Genomic DNA, 18,482 nt, shown 5'->3' on the forward strand with positions numbered 1-18,482 from the left:
GCCTACTGCCTCAACCGGTGCTATATAGCAGGTGCGACATATGAGACTTTTCCTACTAGTCTTGCATTAAATCCACCGCGACTCCTCGGAGCGCATCCACCGCCCACTCGGGGTACTGGCTTCTATCTGGGTACAGTTTCGCAAAGAAGGCCTTGATGAAGGCAGGAAAACGGTCCGCAATGATGGCATCCCTCACCTCTCTCATGAGGTTCAGCTGATACCAGACGTTGTGAATAGTGAGCAGATGAGCCGCGACGGTCTCCTTACCGACGTTGTGGTGTATGAAGGCCCTTGTGATGCCCAGGCCCTCGACCCCGTCCCTCACGTCCCCCCTGGGCCGGCAGCAGACGCACCCGCAGCCCTCCTCGACGACGCGGAAGTCGTTCGCGTACTCGGAGTGCTTGAGCTTCAGCATGCCGAAGCGGGTGACGGCGTTGCCGAACCGGGCCGTGCGCGTCGGCCACACGCAGTCGAACATGTCGGCGCCCAGGGCCACGCTGACCACCAGGTCCTCGGGGTAGCCGACGCCCATGACGTAGCGCGGCTTGAGGTCGGGCAGCATCGCGGTGCAGGCGGCGACGACGCGGCAGGTGTCGGCCTTGGCCTCGCCGCCGCTCAGCCCGCCGATGGCGATGCCGGGCGTGTCGCGGGCGACCATGGCGGCCGTGCACTCGCGGCGCATGCCGACGTCGAGCCCGCCCTGGATGATGCAGAAGAGGTTCTGCGCGGCCGTGTTGCGGTGGGCGGCGATGCAGCGGTCCAGCCACCGCACGCTGCGCTCCATGGCCTCGCGCATGCGCGCGGCGTCGGGCGACGTCGTCACCAGCACGTCGTCCAGCTGCATCATGATGTCGGAGCCGATCGAGTTCTGCAGCGACATGGAGTGCTCCGGGGTCAGGAGCATGGGCGTGCCGTCGTGGGGGGAGAGGAAGCGGACGCCCTCTTCGGTTATGGTCGCGAGCTTTAGGAGGGAGACCATCTGGAACCTGTCGTTGTAAGCCAATGCCTGTTCGGGTCCTCCTGACTCTTCCTCTCTGTGTTTCTCTGCATGTCCTCGGGGTGTCTATATACTATGCCTGTCTGGCTGGCTGGCTGGCTGTCTTTGTACGCCTGTAACGTCGCTGCCGACCCGTTGGCCCTGTCTGCCATGCGCCATCACGGCCCGTGTCCGGGGGGGGGGGAGAGTGGGCCATTTGCGTACCCTCCGCTGTCAGTCAGGATGTTGTGACCCCAGCCCTGCAGCTTGTGCGCGCCGCCGACGGCGTCGAGGACCTCCTGGCCGGGCTTGAGGCCCAGATGGTACGTGTTGTTGAGGCACAGGCGGCAGCCGGTCTGCTCCAGCTGCTCGGGCGTGATGCCCTTGAGCGAGGCCTGCGTGGCCACCGGCATGAAGATGGGCAGGTTGACGGGCCCGTGGGGCAGGGTGAGGACGGAGGCGCGGGCTCGTGTGGTCTATTCCTGGTGTGGGCGCACCGTCCAGTCAGTCAACAGACCTCTCTCTCTCTACAAGGCTGGTGATGCCTGCAGACATGACACAACTTACAGAGCACTGGGCTACCAGCTCAAAGGTGAGCGCCCCGTGGGTGGCTGATCTTGCTGTGGACGCCATCTTCCTGGCCGCCCACATGCTACTGCCGAGGAAACCTTCTTGTCCAATCCACGTCGCCCTCGAAGTGAGGTGTCGCGTGCCAGAGGGAAGTTGTGATATAAATTTGCCGTTGTGACCGACTGCCTGCCTAAACAAGTGGGCGTACACCTGGATAGGTAAGTAAGTACTTTAGCGTGCGACCAGGGTCTGAGAACAGAGAGGAGCACCCAACAGGGTATTGATTTCCACAACTCGCCCTCGATAATCACTGAACCAACGGTTTTCCAAACATGCACTGCGCGTGATACCGAGGAAAGGTGCAGATGACGCAATTACCATTTCTGGGCCGACATCCTCTACATTAGCCCTCACTCGACCACTCAATTTTGAACCTATAGTACTTAAGTATACACTCCTTCGTGCCCGCCCGCCCTGCCCCTGTCTGCAATATGCTTTTGATCAAAACCCATTCGCGCCGTCGGCCCTCAGAGCACTGAGCTCTTCCTGGTTCCGCCTATATGCCTCCTGCGCTACTCTCTCCCTCCTGCTCACAAAGCTGACCTCGTCACGCAGAGCAGCCAGCCTGTTGCTGACCGCCACCTCCTCTGAAGAAGCCAGGATCTCGAAGGCGTGGAGTGCATTGGTTGCCTTCTCCAAGTCTGTCGCCGTCTCGCCAATCTTCTTTCGCAGTGTCTCAGCGCGCTGCTTGTAGCCGCCCAGGTGCAAGTTCAGCTTCTTCTCCAGCTTGGATCCTTTTTCCGCGGATGCGATCATAGTGTCTTGGATTTCCTCAGCAGCCACTTTCATGGCCTCCAACTCGTCCTGTTCATTATCATCATAGCATCCCAGACCCAGAAGGAGAGAGTTGTTGTTGCTCTTGGCCCATGCAGTCTCTACTTCCTCAGGCTTCGGCTTGTCCTTGATGTCCATCAGAATTTGGCGTCTCGCTTCCGCTAGTGCATCATCGTCAATCTGGGCCAGGCTGGGAGCCTCTCCGCTGCGGGGACCACCAGCAAGAGGATATTTAGCAGCGTCGTTAGCCATGAGTAGTGCTGCTTCACGCGCAATAGCTTTCTCCGCGGGATCCTCAAGCTCATCGGCAGCTCGCGAAAGTGCTGCTAGATTGACGGAGAGGGGCCGTGGGAGCCCTCGCTGCATGACCTGCGTGCGCCTTTTCCTCTCAAGGAGTTCCTGCGCTTCACGGAATTCCCGTTCCCTGCGGTCACGTTCGGCGGCATCCTCCGGCAGCCCATTCTCGGTCACCGTCGCCTCTTGCTGTTCCTCTGGCAGCTCGAGCTCCCATGATTGTTGTTTGGGTTTTGGAAGAGATGCCAGGCCTTGTTGAAGTCTGTGCCTCAGGACCATGTCGTTGCTCTGACTGTTGAGGGCAAAGCTATCACGTGGTGTCCGCAGCGGTGTCTGTCCTGGACGTAGAGGTGTAGCACCGACGCCATTTGCACCTGACCTGAGAGGCGTCGCAAGCGGGTTGGGGGTGACAATATTCTGCATCCTTGGAGCGGCAGACTCGAAGCCTGTTGAGCCAGCACCTTCGTGCAGCGGCGTGTTCTCGCCACCAAGGAGAGAAGACTGTGTCTCGGTCAACGCCCGGATGTTCCTGATCTCGTTGGCGATGTGGTCTTCGTGAGCAGGAGCTTTCGGCGTTCGGATCGGTGCTCCTGTGTTGAGCGCAGAGTACGAGTTGACAAGTCCTCGTGTGGCATCACCGTCGCCCTCGGCCATGGTGTTTGCACGCTCGCCAATCATGCCCATCTTCACAATGTCCTCCAGCTCCCCTTCACCAACTTGCGGGGCTGGCAAATGGAGGGCTCTTCTCTTACTGCTCTGTTCTGCTTCCCTGAGGCGCTGCGCTTGGCCGGCCTTGAGCGCCTCCCGGTACGACGCCGAAGGGGCGTCCTTGTCCGCCTTCCTCCTCTTGCGCCCAGCTTCGTCCTCTTCATCCTGCTTCCTCTTCGCCTGTGCCAGCTGTTGCTTCCTGGGATCAAAGTTTGCTCGCTGCCTCTCGTTCAGCGCAAGCTCCTCGTTCGTGTCGTAAAACCCCGGCGCTGCTTTCTTTTCAAAAGGGATGTCGGCATTGTAGTCCATCTGGCCCTTCTTTCGCGTAGTGACCTTAATGTTGATACCGGCTGTCTTCAACTCGCGTCGCTTCTGCAGAGCAGCGAGTCGTCTGGACTCCTCCTGCTGTCGCTCTCGGGCCTTTCGCTTCGCCTTCTTTCCCTGTGTGTTGGCCAAGCGAGCTCGTGCCTCGCTGAGCATCTCTTTTTCGTCTTCATCGAGGTCGATAGTGTCCGGCCGCGCAGGCTTCGTTTCTGGGTCAGGGTCGACCTCGCCTGGTCGCAGCTTTCTAACGTCATCGGCCGTCGGTGCGGAGGTCTCATCGCCTCCTGTCAAGCTAAGCTCCGAGGCCTCCCTCTGCTCTGCCTCATCCAGGAGTTTCTGGTAGCGTTCGATACATTGGTTGGCAGTTCGGCCGACAAGAGGAGCGATGGTTCGCCATTGCGTGGGCATCAACTTCGCCAGGTGGAGCAGCTTTTCATCTTCCTCCTTGGTGAACTCCACCTTTTTAATGCTTGGGTCCAGCCATTCTTGCCATCTTGCCTTGCACTGCTTGGGCGTCTTTCGCGCAAGCAGAGAGGATACACGCGCCCACTGGTTTAGACCATATTTGGAAACGGCAGCTTTGAGAACCTCATCCTCAATATTGGTCCAAACGCCACCCTTGACGACAGGCATGATAGCTGCACAGCTTTGACGAGCGGGAAGACTTCAAAAGTGGAAGAGGCGGCGGCGCGTGCTGCTTGCTGAGGCTGGCCGTTTAGAACTCTTGGAAGGTTCTCTGACAGCCTCTCATTGAGAAAAGAAGAGATGCGTGGATAGCGGGCGAGCGATTCAGTGCCACGCAAGGGCTCGTGGTGGGCGGGGACGCGGGAGGTTGTTGTTGACTGGAGATTTGCTGAAGATCAAGATTCAGCCGGCACATTGTGAAGCAGGTAGACAATTGAGGTCTCTAGGTGCTAGAGTTGCAGGGTGGAGCCTAGCAAAAGCCAATCGATAAGAGCCCCTTATCAAGACAACCGCGGCGCAAAGGCGCGTCTGGGAGCTCTCTTGTCGCATCATGTCCCAAGCTCACCCCAACCCTACCGCCAGACGAGACTACTTTTAGGAGCAATGCCTTGAAATGGTGTCTATGCTTTTGCCCAATTACACAGCATCTACTCTACCAGTCGAGTCAATCCAAGATGTCCAGCGAGGCCCCTGAGATCCCTCCAACTGGAGGCGCGACTCCTGTCCCAGCACCCGCCGCAGCGCCTTCCCCAAGCCCAGCCTCCCTCCCTCAGAAGCGCGCTCTCGAGGATGATCACGTACCGGCTGTATCCTCACCTCTCAACCCAGACTTCACCCCGAAGAAGCCTCAGATTCCGGAAGAAACGCCAATTGCCTCACGGGAAAAGCGCACCAAGAAAGAGTCGCTCAAGAAGCGCGAGTCCAAGGCTGCCAGTACCCCCGGCGGCGTCGATAGCTCTCGAGCAACTCCGGACCCACGACAGACCAAAAAAAGCCGGCCCAATGTTCCGGCTGCAGAAATATCGCCAGCACGCTACATTCTTCCTCTTCCCAAATCCACCGACTTCGAGCCTGCCCGTGGACCACAACTTGCCCCTCATCACGAGGTGACCGGCCCCAATGGCGAGAGCATAGAGTTCTTCGAAACCCAGGAGCAGTAAGCAAGCATGTATCACTTCCTCCCCTGACCAATGCTGACGCAATCCAAGTGTATACAACAAGAAGCAGTACTACTACACCCACTGCATCGCAGACCCCAAGTTCCCCTCTTCCTTTTACTACAGGCAGACCGAACCAGAACCCTTCGGCGCACACATGAGCTTCGAGGATGCCGCAACGCACCTTCTCTTTGACAAGTCCGGGACCCACATCACGACTGACAAAGGATGGAGAATGTCTCGAGCAAACTTCGCGATTAGGGAGGGCCGCTGGTACTGGGAGTGCAAAATCACGAGGGGCATACTGAGGGAGCCACCGCCACCAGGCTCAGACCAACCAGAATCGCACGGCCATGTCCGCATAGGCTTCGCACGGAGAGAAGCCGCGGTGGATGCACCGGCGGGATTCGATGCCTACAGCTATGGAATTCGGGATAAGGAGGGGCAGAAGGTGCACATGTCTAGGCCGAAGGATTTCTTCCCACCCGGCGAGGAGCTCCGGGAAGGCGACGTGCTAGGGCTCGAGATCAACCTTCCCTCTGAACAGATACACCGGAAAGTGGTGACAGGCCACTTCAACCCTGCTGTTGACTTGCTGGAAGAGGCAGACAACTCGACGACTGAAGCACTCAATATCGTCCGCGATCGCCTGCCGATCCGATTCAAAGCACATATCTACTTCGAGACACCCGACTACCACACCTCACCCGAACTCGAGGATCTGATGAACCCATCACCGATGTCTACGTCTGGGTCGGGTGCAGGACAATCAGAGGGCCCCAACCCCACCCATCGGGTTCCATGTCTACGTACGCTCCCGAAGTCTTGGATCAAGGCCTACAAGAACGGTGTCGAGGTGGGCACCGCATTCACCAATCTTTTGGCGTTCTTGCCGCAGGCGTCTAAGCCGGCCATGGCTAAGCAGCCTGACGCACGAGATGGCCTTGACGACGGCATGCTCGGCTACTATCCCGCCGTGAGTGTTTTCCGTGGCGGCGCGGCAGCCGTCAACTTTGGCCCAAAGTTTTGGTACCCACCACCGGGTTATGAACAGCAAGGACAGGACAACGCAGCCGACGTCGTCATGACGGGAACAGATGAGCAGCCGACTATCACGGCTAAGCAAGAGCCCCCCCGGGCGATGGCAGAGCGCTATGACGAGCAGATCGTCGAGGACATCGTGTACGATATTGTAGACGAGGTTGACTTCTGGATGCAGGATGGCGCAAAGGTTATTGACCGGACACGACGTAATGAGGCGGTCAAGGAGTTCAAGGAGGTCGTCCAAGACGTCTGATTGATTCGGTACAGAGAGCATTCATGATACCCAGAATTTATTGACATTGACTATATGAGCGATGATCATTATGTCTCTCGTGAGCACGCATTTACCCCTTCCTCATAGGGTATCTCGATAATTGTCATTCTTTCCAGCAACCATTCAACGCCATGCCCCATTTCCAAACCCAGCATCTTTGTAATTATTAGGCTCGCCACCGTGCAGCACGCTGCATGTCCCCCAAAATCATCAGTCATTACAGCATGGAAGCCGGACACCCAAAGCACATGAGTCCCTACTTCCTGCGCGAGTTCGCCCCTGAGCTTTCGATTCGCTTCGGGGACGCACGCCCACTCCGTGACTCAACGACAGAGTCATCGTCCGAGAGCTCCTCAATACGGCTGCCCGCCTCGACAGCACCGGCGGACTTCTCCCGCTCGAGGCGGACCTCGCGACCGCGCTTGTGGCAGTACCAGAGCACAAACATGAGCACTAGGGAAGATACAAGTTAGAAGGTGCATAGTGAAAATCCAGGTGGGAAGATAAGTACTCACAAAAGAGTGCTACGCTCCAGATAGCGTTTGTGCCAATGAATGCCGGCCAGCGTACTTTTAAAAAGTTCATGATGGCTTTTAGCATTCCCACTATGGCACTGGGCTTCGTGACGAGCTCAGAGATGTTCTTTGGCACCAGGAGCTTCATGGCCTGGTCCTTGATGCCCCCCTTAGGGGCATCGTCGCCCTTGAGGCCCTGCGACTCTGCAGCCACCGCGAGGAGCTCCGGCGCGAGGGCGCCGGTGACCTTGGTCGGCAGGGTGGTCACCATCTTTTGCATGCTCTTGGGCAGCTTCTCGTAGTTCTTGGCCAGCGTGCCGTCGTGGTCGTCAAAGAGCTTCTTGAGGTCGTTGGTGGCGGTGGGCACGCCGTTGACCAGGTCCTTCAGGACGACCGTGAACATGCCCACCATCTCGGCGGACTCCTTGGACAGGCTGAAGGCCTTGTTATTGCGCGCAGACAGGTTCAGGTCGTCCAGGACCTTGTTGATGTCGTCCTTCTCGCGCTCCTCTTCGGCCTGGGGCACGGCGAGGTTGGTGGGCTGGAGGTCGTTCTTTGCCGTCTTGCGCGTGAAGAAAGAGAAGCGCGAGGGCTGCTGTTTGCTGTCGCTCCTCTTGATGTCGCCAGTCTTCTCCTTGCCTTTGCCCTTTTCTTTGGGCCCGGCATCCTCGTTCCTGACGTAGCTGTCGGTATCGCTGTCCCAGTCGGGCGTCTTCATCCTAGGCGGTAGGGGTGGCCTCTTTCCATTTTCGTCGGAGAAGCCATCCTCAGATGTGAGCCTCTCGAAGAAGAGCTGCTCATCATCCGAGAGCACAGGGCCGGGTGCTGGTCCCAAGGAGCTGGCTGTTGGTGACTTGGATCGCGACCGGGCTGCTTCAGCTTCTTCCTGGAGTTTGGTCCTCTCCTCAACCTTTCGGTCCCTGTTCTTCTTGAACTTGCGGTAGGCGATGTATTCAAGCATTTTGAATATTTGCCTAGGAAGGCAATGGGACAAGTTGGATGTGTGTCAGGAGTGGATGAGGAAAGCAATCAGAAGAGGTTGGGAAAGTTGGTTGCGACCAAGGTCTGCCTTTTGTTTGATCGAGCTATTGTCCAAGTCAGCGCAGTAGAGATGTCATCCAGGGTGGCACATGATGGTGTGTGGCGAGGCTTTGTCGAGGCCGCCCGTTCTGGCGTGCCTAGCTGCAGAGCACACAGCCACCGTTCCAAGCTTCTTGAGCCGTCAGTAGTCGTAGCTCCCTTCCAACCACCCAGCTACCCCGCCAAATGGTTGTCCAGAGTCGCCAGAATTCCAGGGCCCTGCCTTGGGGCCCGGCTCGGCCCAGGTGTGCCTCTGGGTGGGGTGACGTCACATTGGCAAGGGTTACGCACGCGGCGGTTCGATATAGAAGGTATGCCACTTAGCCGCTCGTTTCATGTCAATGCCATTCTGGTGTGGCTGGGTATCGTAGAATATTTCGCTTCTGCAGCAGCCAAACAATAGCAGAACGTGACTGGTCCTTGATAGGAGCACTGCCCAACGTAAACAGATCAGAACTTTCTTCCGCAGGCGGCCTTGGTCTCTCAGCACAAGGCTTCTTTCCCATCTTTGACATCCGATCCTCATCGAGCGTTCTCGTTCTTCTGAGGCTGAGGCCTCGAAACCCGTCTTTTTTCTTTCTCAACACGGCACTTACGTTATGAGGCCGCCTGGTAGTCTTCCCTCTTTCTCTCTCATCGGAATTGGCAGTCTGGCATGTCCACTGCATGCACCTCTCATTCAATCTCCACCATCCTCGTCTGCCTCCTCGTCCACCATCGACGCATTCGCATTGCTCCCTCTGTTTCGGCCGGCCTGGCGGTGCGCCGCAGCTGTTTCCGTCACAGCCCTCTCGCCAACGTAGTTTTTACCCGTCCACGCCGTCTCGCATCGGGGACACGTACGCCCATCCCTGCGCGTGCGCCAGTAGGCCTCTGTGCAGATGTCATGAATCCGGACGTTGCAGTCTCGCTCAGGACACCTCTGCCCGACCGTCACGACCTCCTTGCACGCCTCACAGAATTTTATGCGCTGCCACGCCTCAGGCGCGACGTCGGGGTCGTTGTAGGCTGCCACCAGCCACGTCCTGAGCTCCATGAGCGAGCGTGGGCTCAGGCTGTAGAAGCCCTCGTCGCTTTCCTCGAACCATCCCTCGGCGACCAGGCTGGGCAGCAGTCTCTCGATCTCGCTGTGCTTTAGTGCCCTGTCTGCGGTCCGCTGCGTCGGCTCCTGGCCGTCGGCATCGCCGTCCTGTGCTGGTGCCGATGGCGCTGGCCGGGCGACCTTCCTGGCCTGCGCTGCCGTGACCGCCATGACCTCCTGCCTTGGCGTGTTGTAGGTCTCGAACATGGCATCAAGCACTCTCTTGATGAACGAGATCTCGTCGGGAGTTCGCGAGGTCGCCAACTGAGTGCTGGGGTCGCTGTGCACGTTGATGAGCGCCCATATTTGCTCTCGGCTGACCTGGTGATACGTGTTACGGATGTCGTAGTCCAGTGATGCTACAGCCTCGCGCGCTTTGCTGACATGCTGCCTGAATGTGTTGTCGTCGATCGAATCAGGGGTTATCCTATGTGCTGAGTTGTCTTCTGCTGACAGAATAGCGGCTATGATGGACTTTCCCTCGGCTTGCGTTATGGAGCCGCGGGCCATGAAAGCCTGCAGGAAGGCTCTATTTCCGTGCTCCCAGCCCACAGGCAGCACTGGTTCCCACTCAGGCATGGTGATCGGAGGGCAGAGTTTCCAGTTGAGATATGGTGGAGGGGTGGCGAGAAATGCTCGCGAAGCAGGCTTGGACCGAAAGCAAGAATGCTTTGTGGATTTGTGGAGACGAGAGATGAGAGATGATTCAACAATCGAGTTGAGGGTCAAGGGTAAGGCGGTTACGAATTAGAATGGTGGGGTTGTGACAGTTGCCGCTGTCAATTCAGTGCAAAGACGCGTGAGCACTGGGCAGACGCGTCTTGGTGTTCACTGCCGACAAAGTTGGACTGCAGCGTTAAATGGGCACAGTGTGGCAGCGGTCCACTGTAGCTCACTCACTGTACTGCTTGCTCCGTTCCGGCTGGATTGACGGCAGACCCAGCCGCAGGGCTGCATCGGCAAAACCCAATCAACCCCACCGTCCAAGATCGCCCTGACCCGGCGGCGATCAGATCGGACACGCGCGTACAGATATCACAAACTGATCAAAGGATGCGCCAGGCACTCAAGCTCATACAGCAGATTGCGTAAGAACAAGCTTGGAAGTTACACACGTTGTACTCCAGTCAAGTGGCGGCCCGTGGCACGTGGCCGCACGGAGAAGCCAGACGGCAAGGCAGGAGGAGGGTTTCTGGGTTTCTGGGTTTCTGTCGAGCTTCATCAGCTCCATCAGCTTCCGTCCCGAATAGTTCTGCTAGTTTTTTTGGACGTTTAATTACCGGACGAGGTGGCTTCAGACGGCTTCAGCCACATGGCCGGGGATGGAAGCTCCACCCCCTGTGATATACGTGCTGCACGCAATCAGCCGCTTTTAGGTACTGTGGGTAGTGCTCGACCCTCCCTGGCCATTCGGATGAGTCCCCCCAGCTTCGCCATCCCTTAGTCGAGACCGTGGCCTCGGAGCTGGGCCCGAAAGTGCTGGGGGTAAAATGTCCCAAGCGGGGCCTGCCAGCGATCGACCTCTTAGCCCTCTCTCAACTGCCGCACCTGCCCACCAGGCCCTCAGACGCCGCCGAGGCAGCCTGGCAGCTTGGCTCCCTCGCTCGCAGGAAAATCAATCCAGCAACATCAATCACGTTAGCCCGTATCGTAGCACCTCAGCTGAGCCTATCTGATGTGCGAGCACAGACCTCGTACAATTCTTTTGTTCTCGGTACGGATGCTTGTCCAGAGATTGCATTAAGATCCATCGTCGCAACCCGCCAGAGCTGCGAGCAATCACCGTCGTATTCCAAGGTCCAGCTCCCACCTTTCCTGGGTGGCCCCAGCAGCACATGTGCTGAAATAGATTGTCTCTTGGATGGGTCTCGCATCCAGCCACCCGGAACCGTCGAGTCGCGGACAAAGCAATGTCCACTGGGCAACATTGTGCCAGAGAGACACGCTGCACGTCGTCACGGAACTTACCTCAGGCAATGTCTCGAAGGTGAACAAGGCGGCGGCATCCGGCGCCTCGACGACTGCATTACAGACTCGGGTTTCCCGACAGAGATGGCGTCGTCAACTCGTCGCCAGCTGGCAGGTTTGGGCAGCTGAAACGCATTTCCCACCAGGACCCATCCGCCGTCGACTGCTTCCTCCATTTGGAACCGTGGTCCATGCCAAACCACGTCCTCATCCCTGGTGGTTTCGTCGAGCACACCACACCCCGGTGCCCGACCCCTGAACATGCCCTGCCCGTCACGACCTTTTCGGCACTCGCTGCCAGCTCTAAATGCCATCCCAGCTGCCCAGGCGCGATCCGGTATCGTCAAGGTCTCTCAACAAGTTCATTCTTTTTCATTCTAGTTTTCCTTTTCCTTGTTTTGCCACAATCGCTCCCTGCTACTTGGATGTAAAACAAGTACATAGCAACGTCACTCCTTTACCTTTTCCCTTTGCCCGGTTTCCCTCGTTTTTCAATGTTATGTTAACCCCGGCTGTTTTCTGCATTCGTTCCTTCTGTCGTCCTTGCATCGATCCACATTGGCTATAACCCTGCCTGAGCAGGCAAAGAGCCTCGCATGACTACATCGCGGTGATGTCCGGCAGTACGTCGTCTCTTTCTCGGAGAATTTTACACCACGAGTTGCAATCGTCCAAAGACGCAATACATCTTTGCTCGCCTTTCTGCAGCATAATTCAGGAGCGGTTTGCTGACAAAAGAGTTTCTTAGTCGGTCAGGAGCTGCCTTCTGAGGCTGTCGGGCCAGCGATCGGCGTATCAGTCTATAGTTTGATATGTTTGATCTTGAGTTGTGCTCTGCTGTGGGCCACAATTGCCCACCGGGAGTGGAAGAGTTGTGAGTCTGTTCCAAACAGTCAGTCATCTGCACACCCAGCTAACATGTTTGTCAAAGATGTGGCATTCTTTGCCTTCTTCACATCCCTGAGCACAATAGCTTCCATGGTCAGTCTTCACTGCCGCCCTCCTGCCGCCCAGAGACATTGACGGCGCTTATCCCGATGTTCAGGGTGTTCGAGGTAGACTGACAGGTCCAAAGGCACAACAGCTCCACACATACCTCCAGTGGACTTCGATCAAGCTTGACCAGTTTGATTATGTGAGCACACGAGCCGGAAATCCTGAGTTATCCGTGGCCGGGGCCTCGGAAGGCATTGATCTTGTGTTGTTCTATATTCGTCAGTTGTCTTGGATATCTGGGTTACCAACCATGGAATGCTGTCTTGCTGACCTAGTTCAGAATACTATTGTTACAATGTTGAATCCATTCTCGTCGTCTCATGGTAAGCTCTAGTCTGCGAGGAGTAGTCCGACCAGTGTGGTGTCTGACCTGAAAGTAGGTGTACAGAGCTGGCTTACTCTATCTACCATTTGAAAGCAACGGGATCAGCTACTCGATACGGAAGCTATTCCGCCAAAACTACCGCAGTCATTCTTCCCATCGTCCAAGTGAGCTTGATGCGAACCGACGTTGTTCAAAGCTCAACCATTGGATTCTACTTCCTTGCAAACGTGATTAGTGAGTTCTACGTATCAAGACTGCCTGTGCCCCCTCTTTACAAATACTGATCATTCTCTGAAGTGGGTGTCAGCCTTTCGCTCGGCACGATCCTCCTTCTGGCTATCCTTGCGAGATATGTGGCAACAAGAGCCTCGACGTCCTGGGTACGCGTCTTTGTCCCCATTAGCTCTGCGCCCCATGCTGAGGAGAGCCACTACCAAGACGAAGTGCACTGCGGTGTATTGTCAGGAAGACGGAAAGGATGTTTGCTAACATAGACAAAACAGCATGTTGGTTACGCTGATCGTTCGACTATTGCTGGAAATGGCCCTTCAACTACTCAAAGCACGGTCGCTGCAAGTCTTGCCAGCAGTACTGGCGGAGTCCCACTGCAACAGAAGAGCATCTATGACAGTTGGCTGGTTACCCGTTTCACTCTTACCTTCGCGGGTTTATCGTGAGTCTCAATTTGGCTTTACCTTCCTGGCCTTTGCAATTCTGACGGTTCTCATAGAGCATTCCAGCTGGTGGTCATCACGAATGAAATCAGCTTTGCCAGAGATAATGGCAAAGGTTCCCAGGGATCTGTTGTTAATCTGACCTATCAACGAGCCATTGGAGACGTTTTGACCTTTCTGCCGGGCGTTTCCGCTAGTCTCCTCGCCTTCATAGTCTTTGGCACAACGAAGTCTTTTCGAGATTATTTCTACCGGAAATTGGTACCGAGGCGCATACGGAGACGTTGGAGGAAAACACTGAGGAGCCCACCCGTCGTCGCGATACCTTCTCGATATCCGATCCCGGACACCCCCGGGCAATCGGAATTCTTCGAACTCGATGGTGGAGAGTCGGGTCTGGGCCCAGGAGTCCATCAGCATGCCAGCCGCTCACCCGGCGTCAGTTCTGTTAGCTTCGCTGGAAAGGGCCCGGAGGACGAATTACCAATTCTGTCAATTAGACCGCACAGATAAGGCGGCTCCGGCGGCCAGGCTCGGAAGCACCCAGAACAATGTAAACAGCCTCGTCAAGATATATACGACTAATGATTATGCAGTGAGAAGGAGCAATCCTGGAGCCTTTCCCTGACTCGGATTCCAAAAGTCAAACCGGTACACGTGTGAATTTGTTGGAATGCAGCAGGCTTATTCAGTCAGATGTCTTCTTTCAGGTGGAAGATGACGACTCCCGAAGGCGGATCCTTGGGAGCGATTCGCCTGCTTGGCACCACCAGCCGAGCCGGGTAGTCCTAGGATGAAGCGCGGCTCTTGCTGCCCAAGTAGCACTAGGGAGGAAAAGTAATGTGACAGAACACTAAGGCTAACTAGATGAGACCTCGAAGCACGACAACACTAAAACGACTTAGGCGCTGCGCTACCGAGGAAACTCCACTGAGGACGACGATTGTTCCCGGACGTCCAACATCCTTAGCCCACAACGGCGTCCCGAGACTCAACCGATACCGCCAGGAAGTAACATCAACCACCACAGCTATGACGGTCCGAAGCCCTTCTCGCCAGGGATATCCGGCCTTTCGAGATTGTGACGATGCTAGTGCGACCTGAGAAAATCCACGTTGGCACTACCCTCAGGCGCACGGGACCAGACAGATTATTAAGGGAGCAAGTGACTTCTCAGCTCCTCCCCCGTCCACATTTCTTACGGCCCAGTTGGATGTGACAGAGACATTTCGTTTGGTCATGTCTCAGGGAACAATTGGCCAGGTTGGGGCAAGGCCGAGACAAGCAACGATCACTTTTTCGCAAACCTGTTGATTTCTTTGTCACTTTTCTGACCGACCTCCGCAATACGCTGCCCACCCATCTCAGCTTGCGGTGCTGTCATCACGGCTGGCAAGCAGCACTAACTCAGAAATGACCAATTCTCTGTTACCAGCGACTTGACCAGTATTCGATGTTCCTTTTGGCCGAGCAGTGAGAAATTTCGAGATACATTGGATACCGAGGGCAAGACCACCCCGAGATAAGACACACCAGCTTCAGAACCCCAGTTCCCCCGGAGAAGGAAAAAACAGAAAAGAAAAGGAAACCAAGAATGTGCACCGGCCTAGCGTACAAAATGATGTGCGGCCACTACCTCGTGCACTGGACCTCCCGGTGCCCGAGGAAATGCGTCCTGCCCGACAGGCGCAACTCGCTGGCCTGCACCTGCGCCCAGTGCGACCCGGAGTTCAACAGGTCGCAGATCCTGCTGCGATACGGGGCCGAGCGAGACCGGCTGACCGCGCGGCTCCGCGCGGCGGTGCTCGAGGGCCGCGCGCAGGAGGCCACCACCCTCGAGAGGCGCCTGCGCGACAGGCAGTCGCGCCAGATGCAGGACCTCGGCCGCACCAGGGTCCGCGGCCTGGACCCTTCGGTCCCCGTGCGCTTTCCGGGCATGTACGAGCAGTTCGTTGAGGAGAATCTCGGCCGGCCGGTTGATTGGGATAGGTTGTTGAACAGCAGGTGAAGCTTTGGCCGTTGTTTTCGCCGCTGTTGCGGCCTGTTGGAAGAGGAAGGTCTGGCATGGCTGGCTTCTCTCACCACGTCCCTGGGTATTTCTGCGCGAGGGCCGAAGGAAAAGTAACCGGTGCCATTGAGTTGGCTAGCTCCACGACGCCAGGAAGAACAGCCCTGTCGCCATGGTTCTCTTTGGAATTCGACTTGGACGGCGCGGTTGCGGTAGTCGCCGGGGACCCAGAGGACGCCATGTTCATGATGTTCTTGCCCCTGGTGTAATCCTTCAGCCTGTTCGTCGCCAGCCTCCCGTGTCGCTTCTTGTCGGTCGTACACCGGATCAAAGGCAGCTGGATGATGGCCGCGAACGTGTCGAGGACCTTCTGACGCTGCACATTGTGTCTCTCTGCGACCTCGTCCCAAGGAAACAGTGCTTCACAAGTTTCGGCTATGTCGACGATTAGGTTTGGCGAGTGGCTCTCTGATGGTGGGGGAGTCGGCGGTCGAGGTGTAGCAGCCGCCGCTGGATTAGGAGAAGAGGCTGTTGCCGAGCTTGGCTGCGTTGACAGTGCCTGAGATGAAGCACCTGGCTGGTTACGCTCCGTCCGGGACATGGTGGCCGGCACCGGGGATGCATTCAATTGTGGGTTGGTGAACTTCTGAGAGGAAACCCCCGAAGGAGAGTCGCTTGTGCCCAGTTGTGGTACCGGTAATGCTCTCTGAACTGGAGCTGGATATGGTACTTGAGTCGAGACTGGTGTCATGCCGTAACCCATCGGCACCTGTCCGTGATAGAGGTGCTGTGGTCTATGCAAATGGCTTTGGACCATATTAGGGCGCACACCGAAACCACCAGCTGGGAATGGCATAGGCTGCATATGAGCAGGGTGATTCCCATGGGCAACTTCAGGGCCATGCCAGCCATCATGGGGTGAATTCCCAACAACAGGATAGATAGCCGCCTTATTGTGCAAAGCCTGTTGTCGCATCTGCTCACAAGCAAGACACGGTGGTTTCGGAGGTAACGCGTGCGCATTTGCTACGACGTAGCCGTGGCTGTTGCCCACGTGTTGCTGTGCCGGCGATTGAATGTGAGGTGCTGGCCCTGGTGGAATCTGCGAGGTGGACTGGGCAGGCTGCCATGGTATCTGTGGCCCGGAAGGCTGCGTGGTCTGAATCGGCCCAGAGATTGCCTCCAGAGGATACTCTTGGCTGCTGTGGGTGTTCTCCGTGCCCAAGTCTTTGCGAGGCTGAATGACCGACTCAGAACACTGGGGCGGCAGAGTCGCCAACTTATCAGACGTCCTCGACTTTTGCTTCTCTCCATGGACAGGCGGAGACGGTTCCGGCACTGGTGGCTGGGTGTATGGGGTCATCACCGACTGGTTGGGAGTCATGGGGGCATTCATAGACATTGACTGGGGTGGCATGCAAGACGGTGCCCACGAAACATTGCACCAAGCCGGTAGCTTCGCATCGTTGGCATTCAGATGTACTGAAGGGTTCAGCTGATTGTCGGCTTGGCTTGAAGGAACAGCTTGTGGCAACTGCTTAGGAGACAGCATCGGAGAGCTCCGAGAAGTCTGGCTGGGGATCCCATCAAGAGGTGGAGGGAACACATAGTTCTCCATACTGGGCAAGGAAGCGCCGCGATTGAAGTTGCTTAGCTCGTGGAGCGGTTGACTCGCCGGGAGGCTCGGACCAACGTGGGTAGGAGTATTGACAGGATGAGCGTCTCCATGTGGAGGACATACTCTGGATGTATTGACCTGGTCAACAGCAGGGTGGGCCTCTGCTGGGGAGTCTTTACTGCCACGGCCCTTCTTCACCGGTTTTGAAGAGACAAACTGGACCTCTTCCTCCGGCTTCCTCTTGATTGGAAAGGAGCCATTACTCGGGTTGTGCGTGGAGGCGGAGTCCATGTTCGGGGCGCCCCTAGAACAATCCACTGTGGATTATGAGTGTACTGAAGCTCCGGAAGTCCAAGCTATGCTCCAGATGATCTGATGACTGTTTGGAAGCATCTGGCGCAAGTGTATTTTGATAGCTCGTCATGGATTGAGATCAACCCTTGAGACTAGTCTCCTCAAGTTATTGCCAACTTGCCTCAAGCATTTCAGGGACTATGGCATACTCACTTGCTAGTCAAGCCCCATCAAACATAAATTTTGGCTGTGGCCTCTTGCTTGAAAGAACATTGCAAAATTGACAAAGACGGGCTGGACCGGGACAAGGGTCCTTGATGTAACTCCTTGTCTTCACTTGCTGTTTGAGAGGAGCAAAGAAGACGAGTTGCCTCAATCCACACACAGGTAGAAGAGGAACCCACATGGTGAATTTGTAAAACCACTTTTTCGGCCTAGGGACCCCTGGAACTCTCATTCACCTCAATGGGTTGTGGACAGAAAAGGAACTGTGTCACATTTTGTCTTTGCAAGTTTCCAGACATAAGTAGACCCACCAAATGAACGAAACAACCAAGCACTAGTGGCTTACCACGCTCACCTGAGGACTCTGAAAATGCTTATTCAACTGAATTCAACTCATCTGTCCTACACTTTAGCAAGAGGACCCCTAATTCCGAGTGTACAAAAGTCATGCCAGGATGTGCTGAATCTACACAAACTTGTCACTGCATCTCGGCCTTTAAAAGTGAAAGCCTTGCTTAGATGTCTGCTATGCGGCTACATTGGAGCAAAATCAGATCTCCAAGGAATCTCTGAGACGAGTAACACAGCAACAACGACAACAATCTACAACTCAGGAAAAAGCCATGACCAGTCTTTGGCAAGCATGCTTTGACTTCCTCATGGGAGTGTTGTGGGGATTGAAATGTGCACAACTATTTACAGTGGCAATGTGAAAATGGCTTTCCAAGGTTTGCTTGCCTTGGGTGCTGACTGGTGGGGGAGGCCCAGATAGCTTTTGTGTAGTTGCTACATGCCACGAAATATTGACGCTTTGTGTGTACTGACTACTGGTACTTGAGTAGGTGAGGATTGATACTCCTGGTTTTTGACAAGCTCTGACTGGACAGCCTCCTATTCTGACTCCCATGGATCATAACTGTGTAGCATTTTGGTAGAGTAGGTACCTAAGTACCTAGGTACCTAAGTATTTAGTTGTAGACTAGGCTTTGGAGTCCAAAATGCCGCACGGGCCAACACTGACTTCCCCGCGACCCGCTGAGGTTGGGCAGGGG

General features: G+C 56.0%; 8 protein-coding genes across 8 annotated transcripts; 3 read left to right on the top strand and 5 right to left on the bottom strand.

Moving 5' to 3' along the window:
- Positions 1–55: 55 nt before the first annotated feature.
- On the bottom strand, positions 56–1,627 carry KVR01_002220 (uncharacterized protein; the record flags this gene model as incomplete). The annotated part of the gene is made up of 3 exons (XM_044788001.1): positions 56–986; positions 1,202–1,452; positions 1,544–1,627. 3 exons carry the CDS (start codon positions 1,625–1,627, stop codon positions 56–58), a joined length of 1,266 nt encoding a protein of 421 aa, XP_044647235.1.
- Positions 1,628–2,024: 397 nt separating this feature from the next.
- Positions 2,025–4,581, bottom strand: KVR01_002196 (uncharacterized protein). The gene has a single exon (XM_044793446.1). The coding sequence runs from the start codon at positions 4,337–4,339 to the stop codon at positions 2,048–2,050; it is 2,292 nt and encodes a 763-aa protein (XP_044647211.1). The 5' UTR covers positions 4,340–4,581; the 3' UTR covers positions 2,025–2,047.
- A 154-nt stretch (positions 4,582–4,735) lies between these two features.
- Positions 4,736–6,660, top strand: KVR01_002642 (uncharacterized protein). Its single transcript, XM_044788829.1, has 2 exons — positions 4,736–5,327; positions 5,380–6,660. Exons 1-2 carry the CDS (start codon positions 4,846–4,848, stop codon positions 6,623–6,625), a joined length of 1,728 nt encoding a protein of 575 aa, XP_044647657.1. The 5' UTR covers positions 4,736–4,845; the 3' UTR covers positions 6,626–6,660.
- A 242-nt stretch (positions 6,661–6,902) lies between these two features.
- Positions 6,903–8,122, bottom strand: KVR01_003812 (uncharacterized protein; the record flags this gene model as incomplete). Its single annotated transcript, XM_044786972.1, has 2 exons — positions 6,903–7,099; positions 7,162–8,122. 2 exons carry the CDS (start codon positions 8,120–8,122, stop codon positions 6,903–6,905), a joined length of 1,158 nt encoding a protein of 385 aa, XP_044648827.1.
- A 798-nt stretch (positions 8,123–8,920) lies between these two features.
- On the bottom strand, positions 8,921–9,901 carry KVR01_002744 (uncharacterized protein; the record flags this gene model as incomplete). Its single annotated transcript, XM_044793799.1, has 1 exon — positions 8,921–9,901. The coding sequence occupies one exon, from the start codon at positions 9,899–9,901 to the stop codon at positions 8,921–8,923; it is 981 nt and encodes a 326-aa protein (XP_044647759.1).
- Positions 9,902–11,903: 2,002 nt separating this feature from the next.
- Positions 11,904–13,798, top strand: KVR01_003640 (uncharacterized protein; the record flags this gene model as incomplete). The annotated part of the gene is made up of 9 exons (XM_044783279.1): positions 11,904–11,913; positions 12,039–12,164; positions 12,222–12,271; positions 12,366–12,504; positions 12,567–12,609; positions 12,667–12,845; positions 12,909–12,991; positions 13,115–13,284; positions 13,342–13,798. 9 exons carry the CDS (start codon positions 11,904–11,906, stop codon positions 13,796–13,798), a joined length of 1,257 nt encoding a protein of 418 aa, XP_044648655.1.
- A 1,081-nt stretch (positions 13,799–14,879) lies between these two features.
- KVR01_003682 (uncharacterized protein) lies at positions 14,880–15,293 on the top strand (the record flags this gene model as incomplete). The annotated part of the gene is made up of 1 exon (XM_044781991.1): positions 14,880–15,293. One exon carries the CDS (start codon positions 14,880–14,882, stop codon positions 15,291–15,293), a length of 414 nt encoding a protein of 137 aa, XP_044648697.1.
- Positions 15,294–15,363: 70 nt separating this feature from the next.
- KVR01_002338 (uncharacterized protein) lies at positions 15,364–17,202 on the bottom strand (the record flags this gene model as incomplete). Its single annotated transcript, XM_044783003.1, has 1 exon — positions 15,364–17,202. One exon carries the CDS (start codon positions 17,200–17,202, stop codon positions 15,364–15,366), a length of 1,839 nt encoding a protein of 612 aa, XP_044647353.1.
- Between the last annotated feature and the right edge of the window lie 1,280 nt (positions 17,203–18,482).

This window comes from Diaporthe batatas, assembly GCF_019321695.1.
Source record: "Diaporthe batatas strain CRI 302-4 chromosome Unknown Contig00003, whole genome shotgun sequence".
NCBI lineage: Eukaryota > Fungi > Ascomycota > Sordariomycetes > Diaporthales > Diaporthaceae > Diaporthe > Diaporthe batatas.